The 13,435-nt window shown below is 59.2% G+C and overlaps 1 protein-coding gene across 2 annotated transcripts in view; it reads left to right on the forward strand.

Annotated features, from left to right (window-relative positions):
• Window positions 1-475: 475 nt before the first annotated feature.
• Window positions 476-13,435, forward strand: part of PLXND1 (plexin D1) — a 51,954-nt gene continuing 38,994 nt past the window's right edge. The window contains exon 1 of one of the 2 annotated variants that reach the window (XM_028844494.2): window positions 476-1,823. In XM_028844494.2, coding sequence (XP_028700327.2) covers window positions 513-1,823 — 1,311 coding nt within the window. In that variant the 5' untranslated portion in view covers window positions 476-512. The remainder of the gene's footprint in view (window positions 1,824-13,435) is intronic. The other variant, XM_077993546.1, reaches the window with a different exon arrangement.

Genomic DNA, 13,435 nt, shown 5'->3' on the forward strand with positions numbered 1-13,435 from the left:
GTGGGGACAGAGACGCAGAGACACAGAAAACGAGAAACGCAGAGAGAGGGAGAGACGGGGTGGGGGAGAGGGCGGAAAGAGAAAACAGGAGCGGGCGAGGAAGGCCAAGCGGCCAAGTGGGAGGAAATAGCGAGGAGAGCGAGCGACGGCGGCGGCGGCTACGGGGAGGGACCCTGGGGCCGCGGGCGGGTCCTAGAGGGCGCGGGCGGCGGGACCCGCGGGCGGCGGGGCGGGGCCCGGGACGGCCAGGGACAGGCGGGGGTCCCCGGGGCGGGGCGGGGCCGGGACGGGGAGTGAGGGCGTGTCCGCAGCGTAGCCGCCCCCGCCCCGCCCCCGGGCTGCGCGGCGAGGTTGAGCCGGGCCCGGGCGCCGGGGCCGGGGGCGGCTGGCGCGGGCAGGAAGCGCCTCGCGGCCCGGGCCCGCCCCCCGCCTCCCGCCGCCTCCGGGCTCCCGGTTCCTGGCCGCGCCGCGCCCCATGCACTCGCCGCGCCGCGCAGCCCGCGCACGCCCGGATGGCTCCTCGCGCCGCGGGCGGCGCACCCCTTAGCGCCCGGGCCGCCGCCGCCAGCCCCCAGCCGTTCCCGACGCCGCCGCAGTACCCGGTGCCGCTGCTGTTGCTGCTGCTCCTGGGGGCGGCGCGGGCCGGCGCCCTGGAGATCCAGCGTCGGTTCCCCTCGCCCACGCCCACCAACAACTTCGCCCTGGACGGCGCGGCGGGGACGGTGTACCTGGCTGCCGTCAACCGCCTCTATCAGCTGTCGGGCGCCAACCTGAGCCTGGAGGCCGAAGCGGCCGTCGGCCCGGTGCCCGACAGCCCGCTGTGTCACGCTCCGCAGCTGCCGCAGGCCTCGTGCGAGCACCCGCGGCGCCTCACGGACAACTACAACAAGATCCTGCAGCTGGACCCCGGCCAGGGCCTGGTGGTCGTGTGCGGGTCCATCTACCAGGGCTTCTGCCAGCTGCGGCGCCGGGGCAACATCTCGGCCGTGGCCGTGCGCTTCCCGCCCGCCGCGCCGCCCGCGGAGCCCGTCACGGTGTTCCCCAGCATGCTGAACGTGGCGGCCAACCACCCGAACGCGTCCACCGTGGGGTTGGTGCTGCCTCCCGCCGCGGGCGCGGGGGGCAGCCGCCTGCTGGTGGGCGCCACGTACACCGGTTACGGCAGCTCCTTCTTCCCGCGCAACCGCAGCCTGGAGGACCACCGCTTCGAGAACACGCCCGAGATCGCCATCCGTTCCCTGGACGCGCGCGGCGACCTGGCCAAGCTCTTCACCTTCGACCTCAACCCCTCCGACGACAACATCCTCAAGATCAAGCAGGGCGCCAAGGAGCAGCACAAGCTGGGCTTCGTGAGCGCTTTCCTGCACCCGCCCGACCCGCCGCCGGGCGCACAGCCCTACGCGTACCTGGCGCTCAACAGCGAGGCGCGCGCGGGCGACAAGGAGAGCCAAGCGCGGAGCCTGCTGGCGCGCATCTGCCTGCCCCACGGCGCCGGCAGCGACGCCAAGAAGCTCACCGAGTCCTACATCCAGCTGGGCTTGCAGTGCGCGGGAGGCGCGGGCCGCGGCGACCTCTACAGCCGCCTGGTGTCGGTCTTTCCAGCCCGGGAGCGGCTCTTTGCTGTCTTCGAACGGCCCCAGGGGTCCCCCGCGGCCCGCGCAGCTCCGGCCGCACTCTGCGCCTTCCGCTTTGCTGACGTGCGAGCTGCCATCCGCGCTGCGCGCACCGCCTGCTTCGTGGAACCGGCGCCCGACGTGGTGGCGGTGCTCGACAGCGTGGTGCAGGGCACCGGGCCGGCCTGCGAGCGCAAGCGCAACATCCAGGTACACCCGGGCGGCGGCAGCGCGGGCGGCGGCGGGGGTGGCGGCGGGAACCGAGTGAGTCGTGAGCTGAGCGGGTCACAGGTGGGAGCGCGCAGAGACCCAGATGTACGGGGAACCCAGGTGTGCACGAAAGAATACAGGTGTCCCCAGAGGAGTACTGCCGGCGCCTGTATGGCCCAGGTGGGCAAGTGCAGGGACTCAAGTGAGTGCTGGCTCACGGGCGCGCATACCTAGGCGTACTGGGAGGGGTCCAAGTTACCACAGGTACCCAGGTGCGCATAAAGCTCAGGTGTGCACGTGGGGGTCACAGATGCATGCTGAGGGCGCAGTAATTGACTGCATACCTGACCAAATGTGTGTTCTGGGGCCACAGGGTGAGCCTGTCAGAGCTACCATTGCACGTTGGTGATGCCTGCATGGGTGTGGCAGGTGTGCAAGGAGGCACACAGGGCCCTGCAGATGTCTGCATGGACTTGTGTGCCAGCAAGCTGGGGCCTGAAGACGCATAGGGCAGATAGGTGTACTGCAGAGACACTGGTACAACAGGACAGAACTGGGTGTGCAGTGGGACGTGCGTGGCAGGGGACGCAGGTATTCGGGCTTGAGTCGGTACTCTGAGAAGGCCGCATGGTTGGCAAACAGGTGTGTGCCTGAGGCCAACTTTTATTCACCTATTCTGCAACTATTTCCTGAGCACCTAGTATGTACCAGGTGTGGGAGTCTGGGGTAAACAAAAGCACTTGTGGAGTGCCAGCCAGGGGTATCATATGTCACAATTCCCAGTTCTCAGAACAACCCTCTCAGGTAGCCTCTATTCTCATCACATTTTACAGATGAAGAAACAGGTGCAGAGAGATTAAGTAACTTGCTGAGGATCACACAGTTGGGCACTAGTAGAGGTGGATTTGAATCCAGCCTGTCTGGCCTCAGCATCTATGTTTTAAACGTCCAGCCTTTGCTGCCTTCTGGACTTGGATCTTAGAGTGTGTGTGTTTTGGGGGAGTCCCAGGCAGCTGGGGTGGGCAGATGCCAGGGCCAGGAGAATGGAGGGATGTGAACAGGGGTGTTTTGGGGGCAGGAGAGGGCCGTGGGGCTCAGTGGGGAATGAGGAGGAGTCCAGGCGGGTATGGGGCCCAGGTGTCTGAGGCTGGGTTGGACAGTAGCAAGGCGGGCCAGGTTGAGAGGATCAGCATGTGTGTTGACATGACAAGGGTATGGGAGGGGACTTGGTATGGTTCCCCTAAAGGAAGTTCATGGCAAGGGATTGCTCCTCACACTGGCTTTGGGAGCCGAGTCAGTTCATCCCCATGGTTCACCTTGAGGAATGAGGCTCCAGAATGACACTGGGGCCTTTCCCACACCCTCCACCCATCTGAGTCTGGGGAGCCCGCTTCAGCTCCACTGCCTGCCATTCCCTTAGGAAGCTGCATCTCCATCAGCAAAATTCAGAACTCAGCCTTCTCGTGGTGATCCCGAGCCTTTCTTGGGGCCCCACCCTGTCCCTTCTCCGTGGCTGTGACAAGAATTTCATGAGATTAACCATTCTCCTGTGGGTGGGCCCAACACTGGGGCTTTGAGAAAATGCAGATTCCTTCTTCTGAGGTCGAGGTCGGGCTCCCATGACTGCCCACCATCTGGCTGGCCACCCTGAAAGTAAAGGTCACAGTGGGTGAGCAGAGCAGACAGTCCATGGGTGGTGGGGCTGCTTGCCCAGTGCCATGGTTGGTTCATCCACCATCTCCGCCCCAGAGCTTCATCTCCCAAGCACCTGTGTTTGGCACTGGGGGTCTCAGTGGGGAGTCGCTGCACGGAGAGAAGTGTCCTGTGGGCTGAGGGCCTTCCTCCAGTAGTTTCAGGCCCTGTGTCCGGGCCCTTTGGTGTGAGCTGATCTGTGGGATTCCTCAGGCCAGCCCAGGGTTCCCTCCCCCTCTGGCAAGAACTGTTCTGGTTCCCACGGTCTGGTCCCTCGGTGCAGTGACTCACCCAGCTGAGGGGGGCTGGGGCTTCTCTACCTAAGGGGACAGGGCCTCTCCAGGGACACAACCCCAGGACAGAGTGGCCAAGGGCCTCTTCCCCACCCCAAGGCCACAGATTCCGGCTGCGGCCTTCCTTGGTCACCCTCCCTGTTTTCCACACCCTTCTCTTCTTCCCCGTGCCCGCTGTGGGCACAGGCCAGTGCCACTTGGTGGTATCTCCCAGAGGTGCTCAAGGTCCCCGTTCTGGGCCTCTAGCATGGGCAGGGGTGGGGGAGGGATGATTATTCTTGCTCCAGGCTGTTGCCAGCTACACAGGGACAGATTCAGAACCTAGACTTTGCATCAGGCTGCTTGGGTTCAAGTCCCACTTTGTCACTTCCCAGCTGTGTGACCTTGGCCAAGGAACTTAACCTCTCTGGGCCTCAGTTTCTTCATCTGTGAAGTGGGGACAGTAAAAGCAACCCTTATCCCAAAGCATTGTTTTAAGGACTAAATGAATTGATAAATGCAGCTGAGTGTACCCAGTACACAGCAAGCACTAAGCAGATGGCAGCTCTTCTTGTTATTACTCTGGGGGACATTATTAGCACAGTCTCTGCTTGGTCCTGGAGAGCAGTCACCTAATCTGGCTTGTTCTGCAGCCGTAAAAACCCCACCATCTCCTACTTCTAGCCCCATAGACATTTAGTAACTCTGTTGTGAGCCCAGCCCCATGCTGTGCCCTGGGGAACCAATGGCAACTCACTTTGTTTCTACTCTTATGGGCTGGGCAGGTGAGCCGAGGACAGATGTGTGACCAGGCACTTATACACAGGGCAATGTGTGCTGCAAAGGGAGAATGAGGGTGGAGGGAGCACAGTGGAGGGGGCAGAGGAACGGGAGGCAGCCAGGTGAGGCCGGAGAAGACGAAAGGGGTCCAGGCTAAGGGAGCAGCCTGTGCGAAGGCCTAGAGGTAGGACGGGCAAGCGGGCTTGAGGGGGTCTGCGTGGCCCGGTGAGTAGAGTGGGAAGCACATGACACAAAGGCCAGGGAGGCCCGGGGAGACTGTCCTGGGGAGCCTGGACTTTTTCCTGGAGCCCTGGGAGCCGTGAAGGGTTTTAGCCGGAGGAGTGGCGTGGTCTCAGCGGGCACCTGAGTCTCCCTGCTGCAGAAGAGGAATGCTCATGAATACCTGCCTCTGAGGGCTATTGGGGGTATTAAATGAGATCATTTATGTACCTGGCACCTGTTTGCAATGACTGCAATTCTTCTAAATATTATTTTAGAAAGCCCCTAGGTAGCGGGTGAGAAGGAGCAGTGGAGGAGGGAGAGGGGTTGGGAGGCTGAAGCTGCCTCCCAGGAATGGATTCCTTCACTCAGTCACAAATATACCTTGAGCACTTACTGTGTGCCAGGCTCTGTGGTGGGTGCCAGATGGCAGTGGGGAGATGGGGCCGGCCTTGTTCTCTGGAGACACGGCTGGCCTGGTCTGCAGCAATGCTGAGGGCTTGGAGGGTGGCAGGTGAGCTCTGGACAGATTTGGGGGCTGGGATGCAGCCCCAGCGGTGGGGAGTGATGGGATGGAGGAGCAGAAAGTTGCCCAAAGTCAGGCTCAGCAACAGGATAAATGTTGGTGCCCATGGGATGGGGCATGTGATGTGGTACCTCTGGGGAAGAGGATGAGTTTGGTCTGGGGAGCACCAGGGGCCTAGAATCCTTTTTTTCTCCTGGTCCCATCTGGCCAGATTTCTCTGGCACTGGCACTAGGTGGCTTGGGTGGGGCTACACGCGGGGCAGGACCCCAGGGCCGAATGACCTGCAAGTGAGGCAGCTCATCCAGGCCTTTGGAAACCCAGCCTCTCGCTCCTGCTTGAGGGTCTCATGAAGAACCCTGGGGCCTGGCAGGAATCCCTCGAGCCGCCCACAACTCCAGAGCCTGGGTCAGGATGGCCTCCCACAGTCTGGGTTCCCAGCTGGCAGGACTTGCCCTCTGCCCTTCGCCTTCTTCCTGAGAACCCAAAGGGAGAAGCCGCTGAAGTGTGCGGCCAGAGATAGAGAACCTCAGTCCCTGCAGCCCTCAGAAGTCCCCAACTTTGTCCCTGATTGTTTTCAATGTATTTGGGGCAGTTAAGATATTTTGAGAGAAAGGGAGTGAAGAAATTCGCCTCCATTTCGTGGAGCTTGGATCCCTTTCCTCAAATCACAGCCTGTTTGGAGTGCAAGCCAGTTGGGAAGTTGTTGAGTGCCACTGGTCGGGGAAACTGAGGCACAGGGTCACCCAGCAAGGTGGGGCAGGCTGAGTCTACCTTCCTTTCCCAAGTCTTTCTCCCCAACCTATGAATGACCGTAATATTTGTATTTTTAAAACAAAAGGAATACCAACAGGCAAATGTCAGTGCAGCATTTTCAAGGTGTCTTTTTATAGTAAAGGTGGAAAAAAAAAATCAGGCAGTTTTAAACTGGCATGCGGTGGGTGGGTGCACGTCGTCAAGAAGGCATTTTTTTTGCACCAATTTAGGGGCTGAGATGCCAGGTGGGGGCGGAGGGAGAGAGAGCTTCCAAGATGGGCTTTACATTTGGGTTTGGGCTGGGGGCTGGGAGTGAGCTCCCAGTGACCAAGGGTGCAAGCAGAGACACTTGTCAGGATTTAGGAGAGGGGGTTCTAGGAGGGTTGGCTGAGATGACTGGCCTGGAGACACAGATAGGGCTTGGACCAGGAGACATCCCTCCCAGCCCTGAGAATATCGCGACCCCCAGTATGTACGTGGGCATACAGCCTATAAGCTGTGAGTGCCAGGGCCAGTCATTTACCCTCTGTGGGCCTCATTCTTTCTCATTATAAAACAGGTCTTATGCCTCCCTCCTAGCATGTGGGTAGATTAAAATCTCAGGGGTGGCTCTCTCAGCCTACTCTGGCTTAGGAGCTGCCCATAATAAAAAATAAATACATAAAATAAAATCTCACATGCAGTGCCCAGGAAATGGCAGGCACAGGTATTAGTATCAAGAGGGAGAAAAGACACCAGAAAAAATTGGCCTCAGTGGACATAAAAAAATGGCTCAGAGGAGGGAGGGTCCGGGCCTTGAAGGAGATGAGATCAAATAAGGCCTGAAGGCAGGCATGGGTGAGTGAGACACGGGCTCAGTGAGGGTGCGTCGGGTGCTGTCCCAGCCGCAGCATAGAGGCTGAGATGGAGAAAGTGGGCTCTAGTGCCCGGGCTGAGGAGTCCGGTGCAGCACTGTGTTGAGGGCAAGAGGCCTGTGGGCTCCCTGGAGTGAATAAAAACCGCCGCCGAGCTCACACTCTGCAGGGCTTTTACAAGCACCTACGTGGTTGACCTCATGGCTGCCCCTCCCCTGGTCAGGCAGACAGTGCATCATCATCATCCCCAGCTTACAGAAGGGGAAACTGAGGCCCAGAGAGAGGAAGTGACTTGCCCTGGCTCACACAGCTGGGGAGTGGGGGTCTGGATCCGCAGATAGAAGCAGGAGTCCGCTTCCGGGTGGCTGGTGAGCTGGGAGCTCTCTGTGGCGGGGAATTCTGCAGTTCCCCCTCCGGCTGAGCCATAGAGATTCAGGCAGGGCCCATTGTGACAGCAGTGACTCAGGCTGGCTGGGGCATCTGCAGAGGCCAGGCCACACACTGAGGGTAGGGGCTGACACAGCCTCCTGAGGAAGTCGGGGGAGGCAGGGAACATCTAGTTGCATTTGTCTGAAAATGCGATCATTGGCCTCTGGAAGGAGTGAGCCCCTGGCCCTTTGGGTGTGCAAATGAGAGATGTGGGTTCAATGGTCAGGGTGAATGATGGTCCACCCAGGAGGGTGAGTGGAGGATCTGTCAGCGCCCTGGATATGCCCACAGTAAGGCCTTCCACAGCCAGGCAGGCGCACAGTGCTAGGTGAGTGCAGGACCCTGGGGCCAACTTCCCAGATTCAAATCCTGCCTCTGCCCCTTCCTGGCTGTGGAAAGTCCTATCCCTTCTCGGAGCCTCCATTTCCCCATCTGTAAAGTGGGCTCAGTGCAGGGAAGACTGGGGTGGCCTGGCGGCATTCATCAAGGGCCATGCTGCCTGGGGCCCTGCAGAAACGCCCTCTGCAAAGTCCGCTTCACCCGCCTGTGACTCCCGGTCTCCATGGAGATTAAGGAAACCAGCTGGGTTCCATGTCCTGGTTGCTGCCATGAACAAAGGCACATGGCGTGTACTGGTACAGGAGCGGGAGGGCAGGAGCCCCGGGAGAGAGTGGTCCCTTCCCCTTCCTGGGCCTCCATTCTTCGACTCTGGAGTTGGGCCATGAAGTGGCAAGGAAGCCTTCCCTCTGACATCAGAGCTGCCCCGTCATGTCATAGCTACTGTGGTTGTTGCTTGAGAACTTTCTCTGTGTTGGCCCTTTGCAGAGCACTTTACATATCTTTTAATCCCCCCGAAGTTGAATGAAATGAGTGTTATCCCCAGTCTACAGAAGAGGAAGCAGAGGCCCAGAAGGGTTAAGCATCTTGCCTGAGGTCGCACTGTGGTGGGTGACTGTGGTGCTCCAGGTGGAGCAGGCTTCTGGCTGCAGCGCCTGTGATCCCTCATTCCTCCAAAAACTTTGACCGAAGAGGTGTGAACCAGAGGGTGTTGGAAGGGGTGAATGGGCCCATTTTAAAGATGAGGAAACTGAGACCCAGGGAACTTCTGCCCCCGCCGAGGCCCCTGTGAGAAGCAGTGAGGGCCTTTCAGGGTGGCCTGCAGAGCTGCCCAGCCCCAGCGCCCATCATGGTCCTGGGCTGGGGTTGGGACGACCCCCTGGTGTGGACTCCTGCTACTGGGCCTGTAGCTATATCCACCTTCACACACCAGAGGCCAGCACCTCCTTGGTAACATCGCGCTCGTCCAGGCTCTCTAGAGTGTGTGAGTATGGGAGGAGGCTCAGCTTGTTATAGGACAGCTCCCAAGAGGGACAAATCGGACACTCTCCAGGAGCCCCAAGAATGGCGAGGGAGGAGGGCATGACAACAGACAGGTGCTGCACGCTGACTAGCTCATCAGAGGAGTGCGGGAGGGCTTCCCGGAGGAGGGGAGGTTGGAGCAGCACTTGACAGATGGGGCTGGGGAAGACATTCCAGGCAGAGGACACGGTGGGGGCAAAGGCTCAGAGATGTTGGAATGTGGCTTGGGTAGCAGGCCTAGGGGAAGCTGAGAGTGTGCTGGGCCTTGCCTGCAGGCTGAGGACTTGGATGCTGTCCTGTGGGCTGTGGGGAGCCAGCAGGGCTTTGGGGAAAGGAGAGACATGGCCGATCTGGTTCCAGAAGGGACCCTGTGGCTGCTGGTCCGTATTGGCCCTGCCAGGTACTGGCAGGATCTGGAGGCACAGGCGCTCACCCGCAGTCCCCACTGTGTCTGGACCAGGTGACTCCCGAGGGCCTCTCCAGCTCTGACAGCCATGTGGGGATTGCCATGGAAACCAGCCGGTTCCCGAGTAGGGACAGGCCCAGAAAGTCTCTGAGTGCCAGCCACGTGGACTTGGATCCTCACTGCCCGCCGAGTGCAGCCGTTTTCTTCTTTCCAAAGGCCATGTTTGAGCCAGGACCAAACCAAACAGGCTGCCCAGACAGGCGTCCAGTGGCAGGGGCCCTGCTCCGCCCTGCTCAGCTGATACTCGATGCAGTCAAGATCTGGGGGCCAGCACCAGCGGGGGCCCTCCCCGCCCAGTCCACCGTCCTTTACCCTGAAACTTGATAAATCATGCACTAGAGGGGGAGGGAAACTCGCAGCTCCATTACGGGGCCCGGCAAGGCCCCAGTGGGGCGTTAATCACGTAGCACTTTATGCTCTGATGGGTAAATAATGGGGGCGGGGGGAGTGGGCGCCGGCAAAAGCCTTGGAGTGGAGGCCAGGCCCAGGAAAGTGGCCAAACCCTCTTGCCTGTGCCCTTCTCCAGCCTCTGCCCACTCTCTGTGAGGTGACTGAGCTCTCTAGAAGTGGCCATCACCTTGATGGGCCTCAGTTTCCCCAGCTCGAAACCCAGGGTTTTTCCAGCTCCAAGCAGCTGATTTCCCAGCAGCCATTGGTGACTCCCGGCAGAGCGGCGGGTGGGGAGGCTGTGGTTAAGGGCAGGGGTATGGAGCCTGCTGGCCTGCACTGGAGGCTTGCATCTAGCCGTTCCGGCTATGTGCCCCTGGGCAAATCACTTCAACTCTTGTGCCTCAGTTTCCTTTACTGTAAAGCAGCATCAGCTCTTTCAGGGTGTGATGAGGGTTGAATGAGATAATACAGAAAGAGGTTTCAGCACAAAGCAGACTGCACACAGCTGCTTGCTACTGTCACTCTACTGTTACTGTGATAAAGCTGTCCCTCCCCATCCTGGGGCTGGGCCTCTGAGCTGGGATGTGGGCAGCTGGAGAGAGGGCCCCATTGTCACCTCTGTGTCCCCAGCACATGGAATCCAGCCCGGAGATGTTTGCGCAAGGCTGCAAGCAGCCCTGCCTTCTTGGCCGTGTCCACAGCGGTCGTGCGATGACTCTGGGACCAGCGGTAGAGTCCTGCTGCAGAGCACAGCCTGCGGCCAGGCATACAAGCTGGACCCGCAGGAGACCAGGGGCTGGGGAGGAGGGTGTGAGATCGAACCTCCAAGACCTCCCAACCCCAGGAGGGAAGTGCCAGTGTTCCCTGGAGAGGCAGCTATTTCTTGGCTCTTGGACTGGAGTCCCTTCAGGGGAGGAAGCTGGGAGGGAAACTGTTCCAGGGCTTGGAGAGACTGGCTTCGTGCTCTGCCCCTCCTGCTGGGGGGAGGGAAGCCTTTTCCCTGGGCCAGGGAAGAGCCGCTGCCTGCCCATCCCACTCTGTGCTCCTCTGGGACTCAGGGGGCGGGGAGCTGGAAATGGGGCCAGGCTGGGCCGGAATGAGAAACAGCTTCAAGAAGGGGGAGCTGGGTGTCTGGGGGCTGTGTCCAGCTAACTAAACAATGGCTGCTTGAGTCAGCGACTGTGGCGGTGGTTCCCAGGCGCCAGGGCAGACAGGCCGAGGCCAGAGCTCCCACTACTACGTCCTTGGTGAGGGCGGTGTGGCCAATCCAGCCTCGGATGCTTTGACTTCAGGAAGCGGTGGAGTGGCTTGTCCCTGTCCTCGGGAGCTCCCGAGCCTCTGCTCTGTGGCCTGCGTAGATAATTGGGAACATTTATTGAGCACCTACAGTGCTTAGCATTGAAGGCGCCTATGAGCTCAGTCCTTCCATAAGCCCCAGGTGGTGGGTGCTGTTGCTGTCTCATTTTACAGATGTGGAGGCTGAGGTTCAGAGGGGATGGTGCATCCCACAGTGAGGTCAGAGCTGTGAGACTTAGCAGTCATGAGCCTCAGTTTTCTCATCTGTAAAATGGGTACACAGCAAGAGAGTGTGTGTGTGTGTGTGTGTGTGTGCGCGCGCGTGTGTGTGCGCGCGCGCTATAAGGTGCCCCCAGTAGCTGTAGTGTCTGTCACACAGTAGGTCCTTAATCCAGCCAGTCCTGTGACCTAAGCCTAGGGCTTGGCCTTCCAGGCTTGTTCTTCCGCTTGTTTGGGGGCGGGTGGGCAGATCATGCCCAGGTTGTGTGGCGGTCCTCAGGGCAGCCTGACTGGCTGGCTCCATCCCTTCCAGATGGTGTCCAGCTGGCCTGAATAACCTCAGAGCCCTGGAGCTGGGTGACCCATCTCCTCCAGAGGGGTCAGGGAAACCAAGGCAGGCCTCCCCAAAGGGTCTGCCGGAGCTGCTGTGTCCTTTGCCGTTTGAAGTCTCTGCTCCTCTCTGTGCCTTGGTTTCCCCGACATGCTCCTCCAGGCTGCTTTTCCTCTGTGGCTAAGGCCAGGCTTCCTGACCATGGTGCTAGGCCTGGTTGGCCATCTTCTCCCCACGGCCCCTCCAGGAAGCCTCTTGGTCACCCCTGAAGGCGCTGGTATTTCCTTTCTCAGCAGCAGGTGGTTTCCTCCCTGGCATGGGGGCTGCTGCCAGAGGCCACCCAGGACCGAGTCTGTCCTGCCCCTCCCAGGGCTGGCACACAGTGGGCACGTGGCTCATTCCTTGCCTCAGTTTACTCTCAGCGGAGGTGTCAGCTTGCACAGTGTTCTGAGAGGCAGCGCGTGCTGAAGTGGAAGGAGCTGGGGTCTGGGAGTCACAGGTGTGGCTTCATACTCTGGCCTGGCTGTGTGCGGCTGGGCTGCTGGACTGAGACTGGACACAGTCCATGGGCCACCACTGAGCCCATGCCACATGGGCTCCACTCAGGGGAGCCCAGGAGGACTGGCCCTATCTGGGCTGTCCAAGCTAAGGGAGGAGTTGGCAGGGACGGGGGCTGAGAGAGGCCACAGAGGTCAGGGCCAGATTGAGTGGGGCTTTAGGGGCCCAGGAGCAAAGTTTGGATTTGCGTTGACAGCACTAGGGAACCATGGGAAGCTGTTGAGCTGCACAGGAGATGTGACCTGCTTTGTGCGTTTTTTTTTTTTTTTTTTACAAAATAAACTTTTTTACTTTGGAATAATTTTAGATTTTCAGGAAAGTTACAAAGATAGTACAGACAGTTCCTGTATACCCGTCCCCTAGTTTCTCCCATTGCTAACATCTTACCATTACCGTGGTGCATTTGTCAAAACTAAGAAGCCAACATTTGTTCTTTACTCCCAACTAAACTCCAGACTGCACTCCGCGAAGGTCTGCTTTCTTTTCCAGGAGCCCACGTTGCGTCAAGCGCTTTGCAATTTTAAAAGCTCTCTTTGGCTGCCGCAAAGGATGAATGGGAAGGAGCTCAGCTTTGGGAGGAGGAGTTGGGGGGTCCAGACAGCCCAATCCCCGGCCAGGATGTATTGAGCTACGGTCACCTTGCAGTCTTTTTACTTTTATTTTTTTGAGACAGGGTCTCTGTCACCCAGACTGGAGTGCAGTGGTGAAATTATACCTCATTGCAGCCTTGACCTTCAGGCTTCAGGCGATCCTTCCACCTCCGCCTCCCAAATTGCTGGGATTACAGGCGTGAGCCATTGTGCGCCTGGCCCACCCTGCAGTCTTAATACCCCAAAGTGATCGTGTGCTTTCAGCTCTGCGGCTAATTTCAGCTCTGTGGCAAGGAAATCTGACTTTCCCAGGATCATAAACAGTCAAACACTTGAGGCAGGAAGGTGCCCTCACTTCTCAAGCGCAAAGCCTCCACAGCCAGTATAGTAGCCTTGTAGTCTGTACCTGGGACGGAACCGCTGGATTTTGCAACCTGCCACAGCACCCACTGTTAATGCCGCATCCTTTTCATAGTGCCACCTGCGGTGGGTCTGTGGCAGGATGTGAGGCCTGAGAAGCCAGGCTCTTGAAACTGTCCTTCCAACTGGCTTCCTGGGGAGAGAAAGTCAACACAATTACAGCTGGTAGTAAAATCAATATGTCAGAGTTTTAATGGGAGAGTGGGCAGAGCAGAGCTTTGGCCCCAGGAGGGAGCCAGCTGGAGGGGGAGGGCGCATCCTGCTCTCAAAACAGGGCCAAGACCAGCAGTGGTTGCTCATCCCATGTGAGAGAGGGATAAAGTGAGGTTTTTACAGGAACTGAAGCTAGCAGCTAGTGTTGCCTGGACCTGAATACCCTCCTCCCTTTGTTGCCACATGCAGAGTAGGCATACGTTTCCCTCAGTTCTCCAGCACCCAGCATGGCTGTGTTGCTCTC

Source organism: Macaca mulatta, chromosome 2 (assembly GCF_049350105.2).
Source record: "Macaca mulatta isolate MMU2019108-1 chromosome 2, T2T-MMU8v2.0, whole genome shotgun sequence".
NCBI classification, from domain to species: Eukaryota; Metazoa; Chordata; class Mammalia; order Primates; family Cercopithecidae; genus Macaca; species Macaca mulatta.